Source organism: Crocodylus siamensis, chromosome 2 (assembly GCF_052110815.1).
Source record: "Crocodylus siamensis isolate JL-2025a chromosome 2, ASM5211081v1, whole genome shotgun sequence".
In the NCBI taxonomy this organism is placed as follows: Eukaryota; Metazoa; Chordata; order Crocodylia; family Crocodylidae; genus Crocodylus; species Crocodylus siamensis.
The window spans coordinates 196,877,119-196,901,355 of NC_143396.1; the positions used below are offsets into that span (position 1 = coordinate 196,877,119).

General features: G+C 48.9%; 1 protein-coding gene across 2 annotated transcripts in view; it reads right to left on the reverse strand.

Moving 5' to 3' along the window:
- The window catches only part of KIAA1549L (KIAA1549 like), a 288,283-nt gene that overhangs the window by 21,139 nt on the left and 242,907 nt on the right, over nucleotides 1–24,237 (reverse strand). For both annotated transcript variants that reach the window (XM_090032777.1, XM_090032776.1), the window contains 2 exons: nucleotides 20,903–21,253; nucleotides 808–905 (listed from right to left, as the gene is read on the reverse strand). In XM_090032777.1, the coding sequence (XP_089888903.1) occupies nucleotides 808–905; nucleotides 20,903–21,253 (449 nt within the window). The remainder of the gene's footprint in view (nucleotides 1–807; nucleotides 906–20,902; nucleotides 21,254–24,237) is intronic.

Here is a 24,237-nt window from a genome sequence, read left to right on the forward strand (position 1 = left end):
CCCTGGCACCAGATGGGGCAGGGGGCAGCAGGCAATGCCCACATGACTTCTCCAAACCAGGTTGTATCTAGCTTTGGGAAGGCTCGGGGTGGGATGATGAGCTGTATGGAAGTGTGCCCCTCCCCCCCCCCAACTTCACCAGAACAGAGTCCTGGAGTCTGGGGAAGGCACAAGAAAGGTGCTTGCTTGACCCCTGCCGATCACAGCAATTTTCCGGGTAGAAATGTAATGCCTGTACATGTGCCTTGTAACTTCATCCACCTGAAAAGTGATGAATCTCACTATGAATAGCAAAATTTTCATATTAAAGATGACAAACATGCTCTTTCCTTAGGCATTAGAAACATAGGTAAGAAATATGGAAAAAGCAGATAAATACCTGAGGCCAGTTTTACAAACCCCATTTTATAATTTATTCATTCAATGTTGGGACTTCTTAGGAAAAAAGAAGCAGGGAAAGTATAAGTGTGACTCCCACTTTTATGGCATATTTGTAATGTGATATGACATTATGTCTTTTAAAAGTCAAGTCAGACCACAGCATATATCTGTTAAATTAGGCAACTGACTAGTTAGTAGCAGAATAAAAATATGGGCCCATTTGTTGTTGATTTTTCCCCCTCATCGTGTTGACATGTTGTGTATCTAAAAAGAAAACAGCTTGTTCTTAATTTCATGAACACCTCCTCATTATGAAGAAGATGGTTATTAAGTGTCACTTATGGCTTTAATACAGTTATGGGGGGATCCTCATTACATTAGTAGAGGGCTTACAATTCTTAGCTACAGAACAACAACAACAATTACCTCCTGAGAGAGGCAACAGCCACAGGACCTGTTCTGGGAGGAACAGGGGGTGGGGGAGAGCCCATTATCATTTCAGGTAGCTGAGAAAACCTGTAAGCCTGAAAAAGAGAAGAAATTATTTTTCCTCAAACATCTGCTGACCTCATTCAAAATAAAAAAATTAAGAGAACCTCAAAAATGAGATGTTTCGTTTAAATTCATGCTAACAGTTGCTGTACATTTGTAAAACTGCTGGCTGCTACTAAGTTTAGTAGTGCCTCTAGTAGTAACCATTTCATTTCAAAATTTAAAACCAGCTGATGATTTTAGAAGGGTAAAGAAAGCATAAACAAAAATGGATGGGCTGAAAAAACTACTACTCAGTTTAACTCAAAAAGAAGAAACAGAAGAAAATATTGTCTCTACGATGCATGTAACCTAAGCTGAAAAGGATATCCTTTATAACTAAGTAAGACTCATATCCACCTTGAACCCCTGAGGTTAAAAAAAACCCCAAAACAAGAAGCCCACAGTACTTCCTTTGCTTTCTTTGAGAGTAAAAATGTTTTTAACTTAATATATGTGAAAACATCCTTGAACTAGCATATACTGAAATGAAATTGCCTGCAAGCAATTACTTTATATAGCAACTTGTCTTTCCTGGCCCTTAAGGAGTTGTTTTGCACCCCTTTCCCCCCCAGCCACCCCTTTTAATTTTCTGCTAGACAAGATAACAACGTTACTCAAAACAGAAAATACAATGCTGTCCCAAATAACTCCCAAAAATCAAAGCAATTCAGGGAAACATAGCTCCAGACCACTGGGCCATGAAATCAGGCATCTTGCCCCTAGCAATACTGGATTTCATCTTTAGTTTAGCTGGAGAGTAAGCTATTTGTACATGGAAGAAAAGGTTTTGTGACCCAAGGCACAAGCCTGGAAGCATGAGGTTTTGTCAGCGTTATCTTGAACTTTTTGTCTTGTTACAAATATGATTAGTCACAACTTCGAAACAAATGAAAATAGTTTGGAAATAATGACAGCATCTGACTCCACCTAACACTCAGACTGAATCTCTTGTTTGACACTCAGGCTGCTGACAGACATGAAAAAAAAAAACAAACCCCCACGCTTTAGGGGAAGCAGCAGTAAATTAATTTGACCCAGCTCTGCAGCATCTGTATAGATCAGGCGCTTCAACAGAACTTTTTGGCGCTCTTGTCTAAAGCTGATTCAATCAGTTATTAGATTAGGGGCGGTCAAAATATAGCCCACGGGCCACATCCAGGCAGCCAGGCAATTTCATCTGGCACATGGGCACCTACCAGTTAACTGTACCCCACCCAGTCCACATATTTCGCTCCCACCCTCATGCACAGGAGGGTTCCAGCCCCAGCCAGCACACACAGCTTCCAGGCAGGGCTGCTGCTGCCACTGCTGCAGCTGGTAGGGAACCTGCTCAGCTTCTCCCATCTCCAGAGGCTCCTCCGTGGGTCCCTGCTACAGTGGGCATGGGGAAGCTGCAGCTGTGCAGGAGCATGGAGCTGCAGAAGCATGGAGCCCAGGATCTGGGGCCCACGCCTAGCAGAGCAGCGGAAACACAGAGCCTGGGCTGGCCCAGTCCCATTGCATGGGATATCCCTTCAGTTCACACAGGGGCGATGTGTAGTGGGTACATGGGAGTGCACATGAACCCCCTGAGAGTGCCGCTGCACCCCCTGTCAGGCCACGCTCCCTGTGTAGCCAGCGGGCAGCAGGGCAAGAGGAAGCACCAGCTCTGTGCCCCACTGCCACTGCTGCTGCTTCAGGAGCCATGCAACACAATGTGCCTGCTGTCGCCAAGCAGGCAGGAGACATGGCGCAACCTGGCGGTAGCAGGCACATGGCATCATGCAGCTCCCAAGGCAGTGACAGCGGGGCACAGAGCCCCAGCCCAAAGTGGCAGTGTGCCTCTGACCCACGCTCAAATCTGGGGGTCATGTGCCCCTCATGACACCCCCAGAGTGTACATAGTGGCAGGACACCCCCCCGGCACCCCCGAATGAGCTGCCCAGTCTCCGACTTTCCCACGACCCACCCCAGGCCCTATTCACCCCACCTCCTGCCCCTGCTTCTGCCCCACTCCCTCCCTCATTGTGAGGGCCTCTATCTGCCCCTCCCCCATGATCCTTCCCCTTCACAGACTTGCCTGCTGTGGTGGGCAGTGCTCCACATGCTGCCAGGCCATAGGTGGGCAAAATACGGCCCACAGGCCCAGCCCATGAGACCATTCTATCTGGCCCAAGGGGCCCCTAAAAATTTAGAAAATTAATATTTATCTGTCTTTGGTTCCTGTCAGAAATGACAGGAACCAGGGGCAGTAGGACCCAGGGGAAATGTGGCAGGCTCCCTCAACAGCAGGGCCTCCCTGGCCCCACCCCCTCATCCAGAAGTCCCAGCAGGGTCTTCTGTCCTGGGGCCACATGGCTGCTCCGGCTGGAACCTCAGGTAAGGAGTGGGGATGGCAGGGAAGGAGCCCAGGGAAAAGCTCAGCACAGGGAAAAGCGGCCCCTCACCCACCCCGTGCCAGCACTCCCTGCTGCAGCCACTCGCAGCCCACACGGGGCTGTCCTGAGTAGCCACAGGCAGCCCCAGGCTGCTGCTGCTGCCGCCCGCCTGGAGCTCACATGCTGGGCAGTCCAGAGGTGGCGGTGGCAAACACTGCCCAGCATGGCAAGTGGGAGACGGAAGCTGCTGCCACCATGCACAGCCCCAATGGGTGAGCCTAGAACCAGCAAGGGGCCCAGGCTGGCAGCGGCGGCAGGTTACAAGCTGGTGCTACGCACAGGGGGGGAGGGGGAGTGGCCCCTCACCCACCCCATGCTCGGTGCCCCACACTGCAGCTACCTGCAGCCTGTGTGGGGCTGTCTGTGCCTGCTCAAAACAAAAAGAGGGCAGGGTGTACATGGCAAAATGCCCTGCTTTTGCCCCTTGCCCCCAGCCCTGCTGCCCCTACCCCTCACCCAAAGCCCCTGCCCCCCAGCCTGGGCTCTGTATCTGTCAGCAGCTACCCAGAACCTCGGCCAGCTACAAACATTTGCCTCTCTGCCCCAACCCCCACCTGTGCCTGCTCAGGACAGCCCCGTGCAGGCTGTGAGTATCTGCAGCAGGGAGCGCCGGCCATAGGGCAGGGGAGGGCCTGCTTTTCTCCATGCTCAGCACCAGCTTGTTCCATGCTGCAGAGTAGGGTGTTGGGGCTGCACGCTGCCCCACTCCTGTACTGCAGGGCTGGGGGGCACTGGGAGTGAGAGGGTGCATGGGGTCCACACCAGTGTCCCAGGGCCAGCGCCAGCGTGGCCCAGAGCAGGGTGGCAGGAGTACAGGGTCCAAGCCGGCAGGGGCTCTATGGAGCTGGGCCAGCTCCCCCCTCTCCCTGCTGGTGCAGCCCAGCCTGGTTCCACAGACCCTTGAAAGCCTGTGCCCTGCTCTTGGCCCCACTAGCCATGGCTCTGAGACATTGGTCCCAAGATGGTAACCAGGGGGAGGGGCACCAGTCAAGGGGTGGGGCTACTCACGCAGCCCTCGACAGCTTGCCAAAACTGGGTAAGCGGCCCTCTGCCCGAAATAATTGCCTGCCCCTGCAACAGGTTGTGACCCTGGCTGCAGCTTCATGTCTGTGCGCATCTCCTGGTGGAGCTGCCCAGATCCCATGCTCAGGCTGCCCTGCAGCCCTCTGTGCTGCCACTGCTGCCCTATTTATGGGGGGCTAAGCCCCATTAGCCCCAGCCTTCGCCTGCCTATGGCTAGCTGCCTTCCCTACTCCTTGCTGCCATATGCAGCTCCCGAGACTCTGCTGGAAGTGGCAGGGAGCCCTGCTCCCTGCTTCCCGGTGGAGTTCCAGGAGCTGAACATGGTGACAGGGAGCAGGGCCAGACCATAGGCTCCATCATGCAGGACTTCACTCCAGTGGTGCGCAAGTCCCAGGAGCTGTACGTGAGCTGCAAGGAGCCCCGCAAGATAGAAGCGGGCTAGCCTGGCTCCACTCCTTGCCGACATGTGTTGCCTACATCCTTATCAGGGGCCAGCAGCAGGGACTCAGAGAAAGTCTGTTCACCAGGGCCCCCCTTGGGGTCACCAGGAACAATGGCCACAAGCTGAAGGAGGATAGGTTTAGGTTAGATATTAGGAAGAACTACTTCACGGTAAGGGTGGCCAGAGCCTGGAATATGCTTCCCAGAGAGGTGGTGCTCTCACCTTCCCTGGAAATCTTCAAGAGGAGACTGGATAGGCACCTGGCTGGGTCTTATGACCCCTGCCACCCCCAGTGCTCCTTCCTGCCCATGGCAGGGGGTCGGACTAGATGATCTGTCTAGGTCCCTTCCCACTCATTGACTCTATGGTTCTATGTGCAGTTCCTGGAACTGGTTGGAGCCACATGCCACCAGGTGGCTGCATCTGTGTGGGACACCTAAGGTGCACCACCTAGGCCTCCCCTACCTAGGGTGGCCCCCCCTACCTAGGGTGACCACCTTTTCAAAATGGAAAGATGGGACACATGTGGGCTGCTGCAGACACAAAGGAGCAATGTGGACTGCCTGCTCCAGGTTCAGCGCTCCCCACACTGCTGCCTTTCTCCCCAGGAGCCCTGCACCAGCTGCACACCTTTGCCTGCCCAGCAGCAGTGGGAGGCACAACTCCGAATCACTGCTGCCCCTGCTGCTGCCAGGTAGGCAGGGGGCACCTTAACATGGCAACATGACCAGTGTGGGACTCCTGGGGGGAGGGCAGCAGGGCTCCTGGGGGGAGGATGCCAGCCACAGCAGGCTGCCTGCATCTACCCCCACCCCATGCACAAATCTGGGAGGCACATGCCCCCTATCTTCCCCTCTACCCCCTGCACAAGTCTCCCATGGCTCCATCCCACTTCCCACCCGGGCCCCATATCCCATACAGTGCCCTGACTGGGCAGCACCCCAGCCCCTGCTTCACTCCATCCCTCACCGTGGGGGCCTAAATCTGCCCCTCCTACCTCCTCACACCCACAATCCCCCAACACAGACCTATCTGCAGGGAACTGCTCTCCATGCTGCCTGGTTGTGTTCTCAGCCACGTGCATGTGTGCAGGCACACACATACACATGGCGCCCCCTGCATCCCACCCCATCAGCCCCAAGCAGCCTGCAAAGGGAAACCTGCTGCTTCCCAAACCCAGATCCCTGCAGGACACTGCAGATCTAGACAAATGCTTTTCCATAGTCATGCTTCCCAGGACCAGAACTTGATGTTCTCATTTCAGGACTGTCCCTCCCAATTATGGACAGGTGGTCACCCTACCCTCACCCCCCCTCACACCCACAACCATATCCCCACCCTGCCCACACACACCCACACACCCAAAACCTACCCTACACTCCTCTACACATGCAGCCACACCGCTCACAAATGCCACACACACACACACCTTACACCCCACCATACACATACAGCCCCCCACCACACACACACAATATAAATCAGGACAAAAATATTTTTTGAAATAAAATTAAGATACATTATAGTAGATGTTGATTTTTAGTATGTGATTTGGTTTTAACCAGTTCCAAGATGGCAAGCCCCCCCCCCCACACACAAAATGAATATTACTGGGGGCAGGGAGATGGACTTCCAGTGGCAAAGATCAGGGGTTGGGGGCAGGACATATGGCAACCAGGTGGCAGGACACCTGTCAAGGGGTGGGGCTACCCTTGCAGCCCTCAATAGCTCACCAAAACCCATTGTGGAAGCAGGAGATACCACCCCCCTCTGCAGGGGATCCCAAGAGTGCGGGCCCCTAGAAACCACCCTTCTTTTACCTGGGTGGAGCACTGTAGCCCAGTAAGGGCTGGAGAGTTCTCTTGTGTCTTTATGGGGACAGCAGCAGAGGCTGAACAGCAGGGGCCCCAATTTGTAAGTTCCTGCTCCTTCTGTATTGGAGGACACCCAGGAGCTGGCTGTATAACCAGACATCCGGCATGGGTGGAAGTGGGGGAGAAAGCAACAGAAGGAAGGATGGTGCACAGAGCTGTACAGCTGTAAGTGTGATACCGATGCCACTGGAATTGACACGGAGAGAATCTCCATGATTTGAGAGTTTGGAGGAGCACCCGGCAGCAGGTTTTCATAGATTTCATAGATTTCATAGACATTAGGGCTGGAAGAGACCTCGGGAGATCATCGAGTCCAGCCCCCTGCCCAAAGGGCAGGAAGTCAGCTGGGGTCATAGGATCCCAGCAAGATAAGCATCCAATTTACTCAGGTACCTGAGCTCCAGGAGAAGAGGTAGGGAGAGAAAGCCCCACAAAGGACCCGCTGCGCTGGGCTGAGAGAGGGAGGATCTCTTGTTCCACTGGGTCCGATGAACTGTAAAAGACTGACTGCATATCTAGAATGAATCATGTTATATGATTCACAAATTTGGGAAAGCTGGAACTTTATTATGCAAGCAGACCTAATCTTTAATAAATTGAGAGCAATTTGATCATCTAATGAAATTAAATGAATGGACTGATTTTGCTTAATGATCAATGAATGATGGATGGTTTTGATTTAATCAATTATGGCTATTTGATTGTCTAATAAAATTAATCTGACATACTGATTAGCATAATGATTAATGAATGACGGACTTTTTGGATTTAATGGATTATTGTAATTTGATCATCTAATGAAATTAATTGGATGAATTGATTTGCTTCATGACTAGTGAGTCCCAGACTTTTTTATTTTTTGAGTTCACTGATCATCATTTACTTATAAGTGACTGGTTAGATGGAACCCAGATAGGGTGAAAGTGGATCTGAATCAACGGCATTCTCTTTGGGGAACCAAACTATTAATGCTGAGTGAGCTAACATTGTGGTTGCCCCACATCATAATACCCACTTGGTATGTGGAAATGGTGTAAGGAGACGTGGAGCCCTATATAGCACTCTTGCTTGCGACCAGCATAGGCAACAATTGGCAACCAGGGACCCTCCCAAGAGTATCCAAGAACAAGGCACGGCAAGTGAAAGGAGGGCCTGTGGCAGTGAGTGGGACATGCTGAGGGTCAAGCTGTCTAATCCTAAGAACCAGTGCTTTGGGAGCCAGAGTTCTCATCTGTTGTGGAACAGGTCATACATGTGGCACTACTTACATTCATTAAGTGGTCTTTCAGCTGAAATAATTGACCACCCTGTATTAGAAAAAAGTGCCAAAAAATCCTCACTACAGTGCACAATCTATACAGACATTGGACAAAATGTGTTTGTAACAGGGAACCCTAGCCCTGTTATCAGGAAGCAGGAAGGCCCTTTTAAATCCAGAACCTTCTGGGTGTAGCCAACCGGTCGAGCAGGGGTTAAGGACTGAGCCCTGCCAGCTGGTCAAGTGACAGGAAGGGGAAGGCCAGAACCATATAAACCTAAAGTGGAGGAGGCCAGAGGGGGAGCAGAGAGGGAGACTCTCAATGACTGTGGAGCAGCTGTGGCAGCCTCCTTGGGAAGAATACGCCACGCTGTGAGACAGAAGCACAATTACATGTAAGTGGGCACTTTGCCTCTTATTTGTTTTATTTTCATTATATAGCCATAGGGGACCATGGTTTCCATTTAATGTTACATGTCGATGGTTTGTGACTGAGGCTGTAGGGGAGGAGGAAGGCCCATTTGCGCCTAGGGGCACAATGATAGAGGGCTCAAGAAGCCCTGCTGCACTAGGGGTGCAGCACTAGGTCCATGAGCCCAGAGACACTTGAAGGGAAGACAGGAGCCTTGAAGCCAGGTCCTAGTGGGTGGACTGAGGAAAACAGCGCTAACTACAGAAGATTATGGAAAAAATTATCAAAGAGACCATTGTTGACAAACTGGCTGAAGGCAACATCCATTGGTTCTGGGTAGGTCTTTCCTGACCAATCTCATCTCCTCCTACAACCAGGTGACATATCACCTGGACAAGGGAGAAGAGATTGACGTCATATACCTTGATTTTAAAAAAAGCTTTTGATCTGGTATCCCATGATCATCTCATGGAAAAACTGGCCAACTGCGGCCTCAGCTACATCACAGTCCACTGGCTGGAGAATTGGTTCCATGGCCGGACCCAGAGAGTGGTAGTTGATGGAAGTCTATCATCATGGTATGCCATGACCAGTGGGGTCTCCCCAAGGCTCCATCCTTGGGCCTACCCTTTTCAACATCTTCATTAATGATGTGGACATTAGTATCAGAAGCAGACTGGCCAAGTTCGCTGATGACACCAAACTTTGGGGTATAGCATCCACACCTGAGGACAGGATAGTGACCCAGGCCAACCTTGACAGGCTCAGAAAATGGGCAGATGAAAACCTGATGGCCTTTAACACCGAAAAATGCAAGGTACTCCACCTTGGGAAGAAAAACCTGCAGCATGCTTATAGGCTTGGCAGTGCTACTCTTGCTAGCACCACGGCCAAAAGGGAATTGGGGGTCATGATTGACCACAAGATGAATGAGCCACCAATGTGATGTTGCAGCCAGCAAAGTAAGCAAAACTCTGGCTTGCATCCATAGATGCTTTTCTAGCAAATCCCAGGATGTCATCCTCCCACTGTACTTGGCCTTGGTGAGGCTGCAGCTGAAGTACTGCATCCAATTCTGGGCTCCACAATTCAAAAAGGATGTAGAGAAGCTTGAGAGAGTCCAAAGGAGAGCCACGCGCATGATCAGAGGGCAGGAAAACAGGCCTTATGATGAGAGGCTGAAAGCTATGGGACTGAGAGCTATGGGAGCTATTCAGTCTGAAAAAGTGCAGGCTCGGGGGGACCTGGTGGCTGCCTATAAGTATATAAGGGTTGTACATCAGGATCTGGAGGAATGCCTGTTCACCAGAGCACCCCATGGGATGACAAGGTCAAACGGTCGCAAACTCCTCCAAGACCATTTCAGGCTGCACAAAAGGAAGAACTTCTTTACTGTCCGAGCCCCCAAGACCTGGAACAGACTGCCACCAGAGGTGGTGCAAGCACCTACTCTGGACTTCTTTAAGAGACATTTGGACATTTATCTTGCTGGGATCCTGTGACCCAAGCTGACTTCCTGCCCCTGGGGTGGGGGGCTGGACTCAAATGATCTTCTGAGACCCTTCCAGCCCTAATGTCTATGAAATCTATGAATACAGAAAGAGGGGCAAAGCCAGAGAGGGATGAGACCCCAACAGCCTGGCGCCACAGGGGCATAGTATAGAAGGACACCAGTAGGCCTGGTGTCATGGAGAGTATGAGCCCAAGCGAGTCAGATAGCTAGAACCTTGGGGTCAAGCCCTGCTTAGTGGGTTTTTGACTGACAGGTCTAGCTAGAGAAAAAGAGGGTAAGCGCACAGTAGCTGAGACACCAACATAAAGAGAAAATTATAAAACCTCTGCAAGGCACGGGGCACATCAAGGGGAAGTAGGAGCGTGCATTTTGCCCTTAAGGCAACAGCTCATTATCCTACAGGTGGTGAGCCTGGAGCCTGTCTGGGAACCTCTGGGTCAGCCTCCTTCCTTTTTAAGAACCAAGTAACATCGAGTCATGGCAGGCGAGTAAAGAGAGGGAAAGTTGATCCCCAGGGGAGGAAAATTCAGCAAGACTTGAGGGGGGCACACACACCAGCCTATTAAAAAGAAAAAAGAAATGCAGCCAGAGACAGCACCCTGTCACAGGGTTCAACTAATGCAATGGCTCTTCTGAGCATGTGCTGGGCTCAGCACAGGGGTGCACCAAGTTTCAGGTAAAGCACCAGGTTGGTTAGGGGTTTGGGGGGGATTTTTGGGGGAGTTTTTATATCTGTAAGCAGCCTTAATGCTTTACTTCCAAAGGCAGCCTGTAGCAAGTTCAGGGTTCATCCCAGTTCTCTCGAGTTTCTCCAGTCCTTAAACTACACACAATATTTAGCTCCTTGGCCTACTGGCTCCCCTGGAGTCCTCTTAAACACCAAATAGTCAAGCATTACCATAGTCCATAAAGGTTTAATCCAACCCTCTGGTCTCTTAAGCCTACAGACAGCCTTGGCTGGTGTTGCTACCTTAAGCTTCTCTTCCCCACTTACTCTTCCTGCCCGCTTTTAATGTCCTTTGGCCAGTCAATTAATCTAATCAGCTGCTCCAGTCCTCCTTAGGCAGGCTTGTAATCAGGCCTGTTACACAGCCTAAGTGCTGAAGATGCCTTAGAGTGAAGAATAGGCTTAGGGATAATACATCTGTAAAATATGGTCCAGCTTCCTTGACCTTAAACTTGATGGAGTCCCCATAGTTAAAGGGAGGACCATAAGGAGGCACTGTAAGTATGCATCCCTTCCCCCAGGTAAAACGAGACATAATCCAGGCATCTCTTTCCCAGCTTCTTAACTTAAGTTTCCTTGGCTGAGGTCTCAAGCCCCAAAATAACAGTCACAATTCTGGTAGCTTACCTTTTTGAAGTGCATTGAGAGAAGGAGAATAGGGAGAAGTAAGTTCTATTCTAATTGAGAGAGAGGGGAAAGAATAAGCGTTTTACTAGAACTGCAATGCCCTTCTAAAAACCCAAGTAATGAGTGTTTCTCAACCTTTTTAGGCTCAAGGCTCCCCTTGGAAAATGCCAGCCCTTAGCTCTTATTTGTTTTTTAACTACAGAAAACTAATACAGCAATTCGTCTGTTGTAAAGAACTCAGAAAGACCACAGCAGGTCAGAATGTTTTCAGCACTGTTTGCCTAACTGAAATCTCTGGGTTTATCTTGTGAATCCTGTGTGGATGTGTGCACACTTAACAGTTCTAAAATCGTGTAGTACCCTTTTAAGGATTTTGTGTCACCCTAGTTGAGAATCACTGCCTTAGATGGACTGTCCAAGGACCACAACACCACTGCAGAATTAAGCATAGAGGGCAGGCTGGCTGTGGCACGGTTTGCGCGCGGCTTGCTGGCGCAAGCAGGATGCTGAGTCATTGGTGGAATTTCTTCCACCAATCAGGAGAGGCTTCCTCCCCCTTCTCCTGATTGGTGTGTTTATAATCTGAGGGCACAGCTCCCAGGAGAAGGGGTCCTGACAAGGTTTTTCCTGCCCTTTTGGGGATCTTTTGCGATCCAGGGTGGAGCCCCAGATGGTTATAAAAGAACAGCGTGTTCAGCTGGGAGACCAGACTGGCAAGGGACAAAAAGAAGAAGAGCAGAGATGTGAAAAGTTGGGGAGAGCTGCCCCAGTAAGCGATAGCCCTAGGCTCCTGAAGACCCCACTGGATGAGCCACCACTGGAGCCTCGGCCCTCAGAGCAGGGAAAACCTGCTCAGGCCCCACATGATGCATACCTCTGTGCACGGAGCCTCAGCCCTAGAAGCAGCGAGAAACTGCTCAGGCCTCATTAAGGGGCACCTGCCCTAAGGCACTCTTGGAGCCTCACCAGTCTCTTTTCTCCCAGAGGGACACTGGGCCAGGGCCCAGAAAAAGCAGGATTGCCTGGTGGGCCTAGTGGCTTACCTTAAGGATCTTGGGGTCCTGGGTAAGGGGGCTGCTCTCAAAGCATACCCCGCACAACTCCATTCCTGAATATAGTTATAAGTATGTGTATGTATAAGAGTGTATAGTGGCTAATTTTCTCTAATATTATCTATTGCTTTGGGATATATATACATATATATAGTTGTATATAATTATATAATTATTTATATGTTAAATAAATTCTGTATATCCGTTTGTGTGGTGTGGCTCTATAGAGAAATGAGGGATCTGTACCCTTGTCACAGCATCCCTCTCACAGCACGGTTGCCTGCCCCCCTATCCCATCCAACTGAGGATGGGGCATACCCTTGGGTGTACCTGGGTTACACAAGAATTCTAGAGTGCCTGGCAACAAGGGGTGATCACTACTTCACATGGAGACTCTGCATTGTCAAGACCTGTTTCTATATTGCTTTTACTTTCACCTCACTCCCTTAAATCCTCTTTTTAATAGAGATAAAGCTGCTTGTGCTCAAGGTACAGAAGCAGCCTCGGGGCCTGGTGACATGTTCACTTGCAACAGTTGCAAATCACTGGAATGTAGTGACCTATTAAAGTTAGTATGTGTCAGGGAATGACCTTCATTTGACAGGGAATAACTCTGCAATGACCTAGGGCACTGGTTCCTGATTTGTGGTATGCATACCATCAGTGGTACGCAGACAACCTGTCAGTGGTACATGGCAGCAGCAGGCAGAGGCAGCAAGGGGCGCAGCCTCTGCTGGGCGATCTGTATCACCAACACTTCCTGTGAGCATGTGCAGCTCTCGCACTCGCCGGGCACAGGAGGGAACCCCCACATCCCGGAGCTGGCTGCCTGCCCTGCTGGGGCTGTGTGGCGCAGGAGGGAAGCCCTAGGTGCCTTTCCCTGTGGGGCAGGGAAGGCAGCTGGCCCTAGCACGCAGGGCTTCCCTCCCATGCCCGGCAAGTGTGGGGGAGTGCTGGCAATACAGACTGCCCAGTGGAGTATGTGCCCTTCACTGTTACGTGCAGCACCGGCTGGAGCTGCACCCTGCTGGGTGTCTTGAGTGCCTTGAGCACCCCTGCCTGCTGCTGCACCATAGGGGATGTGCAGGGGATCCCCAAACTCCCCCACCCTCCCTCACACCTCACAAACCCCACACACCCACATCCTAACCCCACAATCCTCCACATATACACAACCCCCTAAGATACCCTATACCCTCCAACACACACCCACACCCCTCCCACAACCCATTGGTGCTACTTAAGGTAGTATCTTTTAAAATTGTACAACCTGTCAGAATTTGGGAACCACCGACATAGAGCACCTAATGTGCACTAAACTGCTTAATCCAGGAGGTGCATGGTCCCACCAGAGGAAACGCCCTGTTGGACCTGGTCCTGGCCACAGGCGATGACCTGGTAAGGGGCCTCCAGGTTCTTGACCACCTGGACGATAGTGATTATCACTTGCTGGAATTCACCATCCAGTGCAGGGTGTCAAAGGCCTGCAGCAAGACAGTAGCCCTAGACTTTAGGAGGGCCAACTTCAACAAGTTGAGGAGACTAGTGGGGGAGGCACTGGGGTCCTTGAGGGCAGGGGAACTCAGTGTCCAGGACGAGTGGTCATTTCTTAAGGAAACAATACTCAGGGCCCAAAGGGAGTCCATCCCAACAAGAAGCAAGGGGGGCAAGAGTGCCCGAAAGCCCCCCTGGCTCACCAAGGGCATCCGGGAATGCCTGCTTACCAAAAAGGCAGCGTATGCCCAGTGGAACGGGGGTGCTAGCTCCAAAGAGGGGTATACCTCCTCTGCTCGGGCTTGTAGGGGGGCTGTCAGGAAAGCTAAGGCAGACATAGAGCTAGGACTAGCATCCAAAATCAAGGATAATAAAATGTCCTTTTTCAGATATATAGGGAGGATGAAGGAGGCACCGGGTAATGTGGGGCCCCTGCAAAGTACGCTGGGCAATCTGGTGGTTGCGCCAGAGGAGAAAGCAGAACTCTTTAACCAATTCTTCACCTCCGTTTTCTTGTGCAGGGACCTGGACTTCCCCACTGTGATGTCAGACGGACTCGAGGGGAACGCCTCCAGACCTCAGGTTGGGGAGGACCGGGTTAGAGAGCTTCTGGAGGGGCTGGATGTGTTCAAGTCAGTGGGTCCAGATGCTCTCCACTCCAGGGTGTTGAGGGAACTAGCAGGGGTTATTGCAGGGCTCTTGGCACAGCTTTATGAGCACTCATGGTGCTCAGGTCAGGTGCCAGATGACTGGAAGATAGCTAACGTGGTCTCCATCTTCAAAAAAGGGAAGAGAGAGGACCCGGGCAACTATAGGCCCATCAGTCTTACTTCTATCCTTGGGAAACTCTTTCAGAAGATTCTCAAGGAACACATCTGTGATGGGTCGGCTTCAGGGATGATGCTCAAGGGCAACCAGCACGGTTTCATTAGAGGCAGGTCATGTCAGACCAACCTGATTGCCTTTTATGATCAGGTCACAAAGGCAATGGATGCAGATGTTGCCATAGATGTAGTCTTTCTAGACTTCAGCAAGGCCTTTGTCACCGTCTCCCACCCCATCCTCATTAAAAACTAGGTGACTGTGGCATTGATGCCTACACAGTCAGATGGATTGCAGATTGGCTCAAGGGTCATACTCAGAGGGTGGTGGTGGACAGGTCATATTCAGCCTGGGGGGAAGTGGGCAGCGGAGTCCCCCAGGGCTCGGTCCTTGGGCCTGCGCTGTTCAGTTTCTTCGTCAGCGATATGGACAACGGGGTGAAATGCAACCTGTTTAAATTCGCTGATGATACCAAAATTTGGGGTGAGGTGAGCATGCTAGTAGGGAGGGAAAGATTGCAGCAAGATCTGGATAGGTTACAGGAGTGGGCTAACAAACAGGATGCGTTTCAATACTGACAAGTGCAGGGTGCTGCACTTAGGCAGTAGAAACCAGCAGCACACTTATAGAATGGGAAACTCCCTTCTTGAGTGCACGGAGGCAGAAAGAGATCTTGGAGTCATTATTGACTCCAAGATGAACATGAGCCGACAATGCGAGGTCACAGTTGGCAGGGCTAACCGCACCTTGTCGTGCATCCACAGGTGCATCTCAAGAAGAGCCATGGAGGCGATCCTCCCCCTCTATACGACACTGGTTAGGCCACAGCTGGAGTACTGCATCCAGTTCTGTGCACCCCATTTCAGGAGGGATGTGGACAACATTGAAAGGGTCCAGAGGAGAGCCACCCGCATGATCCGGGGACAACAGGGCAGACCCTACATTGAAAGACTGCGGGACCTAAACCTGTTCAGCCTTCACAAGAGAAGGCTGAGGGGGGACCTGGTGACTGTCTATAAACTCACTAGGGGGGACCAGAAGGGTTTGGGGGAGACGCTGTGTCCCCCAGCGCCCCCTGGCATGACAAGGAACAATGGACACAAATTATTGGAGAGTAGGTTTAGATTAGACATCCGCAAGAACTATTTCACAGTTAGGGTGGCTAGGAGCTGGAACCAACTTCCAAGGGAAGTGGTGCTGGCTCCTACCCTGGGGGTCTTTAAGAAGAGGCTTGATGCCTACCTGGCCGGACTCATTTGAGTCCAGTTCTTTTCTCCCGCCCAGCTGGTGAAGATCTACAAGGTCTCTTCTGACCCTACTTCTATGATTCTATGCTTGAATATGCGTCTGCTCACATTTTAATTGCACTCAGTTACACGTTGCATTTAGACCATAGTAAGTGCATTTAAAATGCAATCATCTGCAAGTCAAAGGTCATTAACTCTTAGGAAGTGCCCTCTGAGCATCTCAAAGTTGCATCACTCCAGGCAAGGGTTAATTCTGAGCTGTGCTACCTAGTTTGTGTAGTGTAACTTCAGTCTGCTCCATAGAGATAAAACAAGCAATTTGCAGTCCTCCAGCCTCCCAGAATGCATTGCTCCTACCCTCTGTCACCCCACCCAGAGCAGAGACAGAGCCCAGGTATCCTGGGTCCTAGCCACACCCCTGTTCACCAGCCTCTAGTGGCAAGTCAGAGCTGTGTAGGCAAGGAACTGTGTTAACCTTTAACATGCAACTGCTCACAGCATGCTTAACAGTCCACAGATTTAGAACAGTCTAAGGGTAACATGTAACTTCACCCTGAGTAAGTGTTGGATGTGTGACACAACCCTTAGAAAGGCAGTTGTCCTTAAAAGGAAGGAATTATAACACTGCAAAATCTCTTCAATAAGTCTGGAAGCATCATCAGCTGTAAAAAGCTGTAGAATCCCCCCAAGAAGAGACATGGGGGAGAAGATACCTCCTGTCTGACCACAGCAGGAGGTTTAAGGAGTAGAACAGGAGCAGAGTGGGTCTACAGAGGTTCAAGAGAAGATTCAAATCTCCCACTGCTACCAAAGGAAGGAAAAAGACAGAAATCCTGACATATGGCATTCTCTCTCTGGAAGATGGATCTGTGGCTCAAGGATTGGACTTAAGTCACGTCTACACTTATCAATGAGCCATGGTAGAGATGATGCTTGAATCAAGGGATTGTGGACAACAACTATTAATAGCCTAGTGGCTAGGAAATTCACCCATAAACCAAGACTCAGGCTATGGCTCCCCTCACACAGAGGTTCCCTCCTCTTCATCCCTCTGGCTTCCCAGCACAATGCTGTAACCATCACAGGTTATGCATTATCCAGCTCTCCTTTTGAAATGGAGACACTGCAATTTACTTTTAGTCGCCACTGGATAAACGGGTGAAGAGTAGTGATGAACATTTCTGCCCAGTGGGAGGAAGGTTTCAGGCTAAGACACAGGCTCCCTCTCCTGTTCATATTACCCCCTTTACAGAACACTGAAAAGGAGAAAGATGGTAGCTTGCCCCAAGTCATAAAAAAGAAGGTTTTTCATTTGGTGGTTTTCAAAGCCAGCCTTCTCAAAGATGGCAGTTCTTATCTGAATAAAGGGCTCAACTTGATTCAGTCAGCTGCCAGGATTTAAAAGCTTCAGTTCAGCATGTATGTCACATGCAATGTATGTATTCTGATTGACTGTATGAACTTTTAACCATCTATGGGCTGACAAGCAACCAGACATGTATTACACGCTTTGCTTGAGAGAAGCTACAAACAAACAAAAAAGCAATAGTTAATACTTTAATGACTCTGCCATGGCAGGACAATGGGTATGCTCAAGAGGTTTCCTAACTTAGAAGGATCCAGTTATTTCAGATGATCTGCAGGACTGGGGTTTGGAGCAGAGGCATTTCCCCAGAAAGGATACAAAGAAATGAGGTGATAGTGGTAGTAGTTGAAAATTCAGAAGGACAGCTAGACTTTTGAAGGGCAAAACAGCCATCTTGACGGTGGGACCAGCCAAGTTACGGAAAGATAGATCTAAAGAGATCAATGAGCCTGACCTGTAGGAATGGTGAGAAATCATGGAATTCCAGAAGGATGTAGATCCAAATCCCAAGCAAGGTTGTAGATTTAACTGCAAGTTTTCCTTAAATTACTCAGATCTGTATATATTGCTCTGGTCTATAAAGAGTTATTAGAAATCTCATTTAAACTGTCTATTTGCTCCAAATAAAACTTGTCCTTGAAGCAGCAGAAAGGAAATCGTAGTGCTCACAAGTAGGAGCTCCGAGAAAGATGTACTGTGGAGCTTGAGGAAAGAGGCACTTATTTACTGTCCTAGGAGTGATAGAGAATCCATACCATGAGTGTGTGCCATGAAGCCCAAAGCCAAAGCTCAGCTCAGTCTAAGCAAATCAAAATCATATGAGTCCAAGTATAACAGCCTGAACATGTCCAGCAAAGGGAGGTTGACTGGGGCAATGACAGCCAACTAATATTGACAACTCTCAAGGGAATGTTTGAAACTGTCTTCAAAAACCAGAGATCCTAAAAACTTCAAAGACACTAAGGGCAGTGCCACAAACTGCATGTGGGGAACATGAAAACATAAAGGGAATGGAACAGAACAGAACGGAATGGAAACATAAATGGAAAGGAAATCCCAGTTTCAAAAAAAATCCTCCATGGAAAAAAGTGGCACAGAGCATGCACCAGTAGTGAGCACCAGAACAAATGGAGGGCTGGCCATCCAGAGCAGCACTGGCTGCTGGCCAGGCTCTCTGCTGCCGGATCTGTGCCCCTGCTACACACCAGGTAATACTGGTGCTGGCCCCAGCCTCCTCTACCCCTTCCCAGGACAATTTGCTGTACACCAAAGCGCATGTGCAGGGGCACACAATGGGGCACACAGCACAGGCACAAATCTGAGCTGCTGCTATTTGTGCCTCTACAAGCACAAGTCCCTGCACATGGAGACCTGCCCTAAAGCTTAATCTGAGACTTTGAATTGAATTGTTTTATGAACCTTAGGAGCAAACTGACAAAGACACCCCACAGCTTTTATTAGAGCTATGCAGTTAAACACTGCAACCTAAATAGAAAAATACAAATGGCATTTTTAAAGTAATAGTGTGGCTTACAGTTCCAAATCTATAGTGATATATGTTGTCATCAAATCTTATTGAAACTCCTGTAGCTACCCTTTATGAAGCATGTAGGTTATGATGCAGAGAAACATATGACTAATATCTTTTTAAAAATACCTAACTGGTTAATATTTTTTATTTCCCTTTAGAAAGTTCTGCTCAACTATAAAAGTAATTTGACTGGTCATTAGGTGTTCAGCACAATTTCTAATCAAGTTCCAGCCATAAGATATGAGCCCGTGTCATATAAACTCCACTAGACCAATTTCAAAGTGCCAGGAGTAACCTTTATCATGATTTAAATAGCACCAGCCTGAACTTGTGCATTTAATGCCATTGACTTTTATATTATCGCTAAGGGTTAGCTCAGGCATAGAATCCTTTATTACATTCCCCTTGTCTTATCATGGGAGACAATCACAGCAGTGATGATTCCAAATTGTTAAAATTTCTCTGCATTATCATATTACAATAGATTACTACAGACAGAGTTAGAAATTTTCTTTTCTGCTAGGTACCTTGAAATGCCATCTCTGAGAAAAATAAGTACTCACAAAAAAAAAAGAAACTTTTTTTTTCTGTTTCTGAATCAAGTACCCAAGTACTTTTATTTTCCAGCAGTTTCACATTTACATTGCTATTTCATTTTGCTCCATCAGACAGTGCTCATTCTAGGCTTAGCTTTCCATATGGTATGAGCTTACCCTATTTGTGATTTTTTCAGTGTATTTAAAAGAATGGTTTCTAAACAAACATTCGCAGCAGTATTAGCAGCCCTGTCCAGATGCTTTTAAAATTCTGTCACTACAGTATCTGCACATTTTAGTCATTAACACATTTTTCTTTTCATTATCTACACAAGGCAAGAAAGTAATACCCACAATTTAAAGATGAGAAAATGGGGCAGAAAGGATATGTCTTCACATCACAATAAAGTGTCAAGCAGAGAGATGCGAGTCTCTGCTGAATAAACCAACCCAGTAAGAAGCAATGTAGTCAAATTAGCGCAGCATCCACTCAAGCTAGTGCACCTTGTTTCTTCGGTGGGTTAATTAACCCAGGAGAATGACTGCACTAATACAACTAGACTGCTTCTGGTAACTAACCTAGTATGTTCAGAACTAGCTCGAGAGTCTGTACAACTGCCTGGTACCATGTAAATACACCCAAAGAGTGACTTGGCCAAGACAGCATAGGAAATCTGGCAAAGAGAAATTAAACCCATCTCTCAAGTCCCAAGCCTATTGATGTAATTACAAGATGTTTTTTTCTAAAACATTCACTTGGGGCTTTGGGACTACTAACAGGCTCTCCTTCCTGCCAGGATAACAATATATCCTGTGCATAGTTATGGTCTGCTTACTAAATCAGCTGCATATGCTCCAAGACTGCACAGGCTATGGGTTTCTCTAACCTTCGCTTATAGTCACAACTGGTGTACTAGTGAGAGTCTACTGGACAGAAGTTAGCAAGGAGATGAGGCCTTGGTTTGATAAACCCATGTAACTGTCCCAAAACAGGGGGAGCCACTGTTTTACAAAACGAGATGACAATTACTGTACTTATGCTGACAGACACGTGGGATGCAAATAGACCTGTTTTTTAATCAAACAAATCCTATGGTCCTAGCATTAAATGCACCATATAAATAACTTGGAAAAGAGCAGCCTATTGTTAAAGCCAGAAGTCTTCATTCATAAGTTCTGTATACCCAACCACAAAATAATCTATATAGGCTGTTTGCAGATGCTCTAAAAAAGCAGCACTTTAAACTCAGCGCTTTCCTGCACCAAACCCAGTGCCTGCCCAGAAGAGGCAGTGCCTTAGTTGGATCTGGCTCACCCAATGTCTATATAGATTGGTGCTTTAGTGGGGCTTTTTTGGCACTTTTATCTAAAAGCTGATTAAATCAGCTTTAGCTAAAAGTGCCAAAAAGCCCTGTTGAAGAACCTGATCTATACAGATGCTGCAGAGCCAGGTAGAAGTAACATGCTGCTTCTTCCAGTAAAGCACAGTTTTGTTTTTTTAATGTCTGCAAGCAGCCATATTTACTATAGGTACAGGCATATGTATGTTCTCTGAGCATAAAAATGGAGCTTTAACTTGTAAAACAATGACCAAAATACAAATAACTTTATGATAGAACAGCATATTAAGCAGAAGTTTCACTTACTGGTCTTGGTAAGCTGTATTGATACATTTCAGGTCTATACGTTGGTACCCACTGAACTCCTCCTCTAGGTCGGCTCATGGTACCAGGAGCACTAGTCACAACCTCAGAGTATGGTAAGTGTTGTGTTGAGCTGTATGCATCTTGTTGTCTGTTCTGTCCTCCATGGCCTGCAGAGGCTAGACTGAATGCCTCTTCCAATAGCATATGCATCTGCTGTCTAACTTCATCAATAGATGGCTGAGAACTTAAAGTTGATGTCTCTGAATGGCCTTTAGCCTGGTGAGATCTAGTATAATTTCGAGGCTCATTGACTCGGTCAACATTTGTTTCTTCTATAATTTCAGGTTCAGTCTATTGGAGAAAAGCATATTACATACAATTATCTGTGGTGTTCCAGATGCAACTTTTCTCCAACACATGTACCCAAAACTTCTTCTGCACATATACAAAGTAATGGTTTATTATAATATAAAAATCAAATACATTTTCCTCTATCAATCTTTAAAAATGACTTTTAAGAATGCACTGGTCTAAAATACTACCTAAAACTAAAATCTTCACTTATTTTGGATGAACTTACAAGGAATAGCATACATATACATTTACCTAATGGTACCGATACTAAAGACCACGGCCGGGCAAGTACTTGGGCCTGCAGGCCACATAGTCAGTTCTGAGGAAGTGTCATGGGCTGATCAGCACCCCCTCCCCCCACCCCCACAAGGGGCCTAGAGACCGTGCACCCTATTGCTCCTCCACATCACCAGAGCCCAGCAGCAGCTAAGCACATAGTCCTGGCCCCAGCCTTGGCCCACACTGCACCCGCTCCAGACTTGCCCTGGCCAAAACAGATCAGCTCTGCACCAGCCGGGACCTGTACGCACAGCCCCAACCCAACTCACTCCAGATTGCCCACCCACACCGAGCAGTGGCAGCTGGGCAGAAGCTGCTGCTGGGCATGGGGGAAAAGCAGCCACCTCTCCCTCGCTGCTGCTGGGCCCTTTTTGCTGCAGCCACCCAGAGTCTATGCCTGGGCCGCCCTGCGTTTCCTCCCCATTGCCACTGCTGCCCTACTGGGAGGCCCGGAAGTGGTGGTGACAGCAGCAGAGAGGAGGCACAGGGCAGCCTGAGCATGGGCTCTAGGTGGCTGCAGCAAGAAGGCCCTGGAAGTGGTAAGGACGAAGTGGCCACTTTTCCCCTGTGCCCAGCAGTAGCTTCTGGCCAGCTGCCACTGCAGCTGCTGCCTTTCGGTGTAGACAGGTGGTTCGAAGCAGGCCCAGGGCAGGCCGGGACTGGGGCTGTGCGCATAAGTTCCGGCTGGTCCAGAGGTGGTCTGCTCCATTCAGGGTGGGTCTGGAGTGAATATGGGGCAAGGTGGGCCTGGCCTGAGCCGGGGTTGTCATGTGGATCCCTGCCAGTACCAGGGAGCTGGAGGAAGCATCTGCAGTTGGTGTGTGCTCTTTTTGAAGAGCTCTTCTTGAACTGCACATGCTTTCTCAGCCTGACAAAGGGTATTTATACCTGAAAGCTTGCTAAGAAGAATTTTTCTAACTATTTGAGTTGGTCTAATAAAAGATATCAGATTTGCCCAAAGAACCTTGTCCTCATAATTACTGTATTTACCCGAATCCAATAAAATTTTGAATTTAAGACAGTCCCCTGATAATTAGATTCATACATAGAAAATTATAACAAATCTATAATTTGTCATGTATAGAATCTAATTATTAGGAGGTCATCTTAAATTTGTCCCCCTCATTGCTGTAGTAGGGAAGGCAGCAGCAGGGGGACAAGAGGCCAAACCTTATACTTTGTCCCCAGTGCCTGTGCCTGCCCCCTCTGCTGCCTGTACCCTTTGTCACTTGACCCCCCCGGTACCTGCCCACCTCCCTTTGGCCCCCTCCCCTATACCTGTGCCTGCCCCATTGCCACTTGCCACTTCTGGGGCCTGTTCCTCCTGCCTTTTGCCCTCCATGCCCCACCCTCATCACTCTTCCCCATCCCCCCTACCCTGTTCCCCCCTGCCTGTGCCCACCCTCCTGTTCCCTGTCCCTGGTGCCTGCCTCCCTACCACCTGTGCCCTCCCCACCAACAAGATCCATGCCTGCCCCCTTTCGCCTGCCCTTCCATCCCTGCTCCTCCTACCACCTGCACCCTCCTACCATTTACCTTCTGGGTGGCTCTGTTCTGGCTTTGGGACCATCAGTGGTAGCAGCCCAGCCCTAACCAATCTGGACAGGAAGAAGCAGCGACAGCAGCTCTGAGCCCAGTTGGGTCAGGGCTGGAGGAGCCAGAACCAGAGCCAGAGCAAAAGCAAGGCTGGGGGTGAGGGAGTGAAGAAACAGGAGGCAGGGGGACAAATGGCATGGTCTCCCCCAAGCTCCCCCTGATGCGCACACCCTCCCCCATTGAACAAAGCATTCCAGCCCCCAGGCCTGTACTCAACTCAACAAGGGTTTTTTTCCCCCCCTCTGACACTGATTGCAGGGTGGGGGGGGTTGTCTTGGAGCTGAGTAAATACAGTATATATTTTTGTTTTGGTTATTCGTGAAAGGCTCAGTAAGAACATGGTCCCATTGTGGTAGATCATGACAGACACTCTACCAACACAAACACCTCAGAGCCCAAGAGACCTTACAGCCTAAACCTTCTCTTCTCTGAAGAAGAGAAGACAGAGGGGGATTTAATAGCAGCCTTCAGCTACCTGAAGGTGGTTCCAAAGAGGATGGAGTTAGTCTGTTCTCAGTGGTAGCAGATGACAGAACAAGGAGCAAGGGTCTCAAGTTGCAGCAAGGGAAGTTTAGGTTAGATGTTAGGAAAAACTTTATAACTAGGAGAGTAGTAAAGCACTGGAACAGGTTAGCAAGAGAGGTTGTGGAATCTCCATCCTTGGAGTTTAAGACCTGGCTAGACAAAGCCTCACTGGGATAATCAAGTTGGGGCTGGTCCTGCTTTGAGCAGGGGGTTGGACTAGATGACCTCCTGTGGTCCCTTCCAATCCTCATTTTCTATGATTTTGTATAAGACAAAAACAAAAGGAACAGGAAAAATTAAGCACTATTTTTTCTCTCATTATATGTTTATGAGGGAATAGAGGCATAGAGAAATGAAGTGATTGTCCAAAGTCACACAAGGTATCTCTGCACAAGTAGAATTGGAAGACAGTTTTCTTGAGCTCTTGACCATACCTTCAATGCAAGACAACCAAATGCAGAAGTGACCAGCAAGCTTTTAAACCCAGATAATAAATTATTTTAAATACATGATCTCTATAAAAGTTTCAGATACAGTGGAACAGAATGCATGAGATGCTACCCTGTTTTTATTCTTCTCAG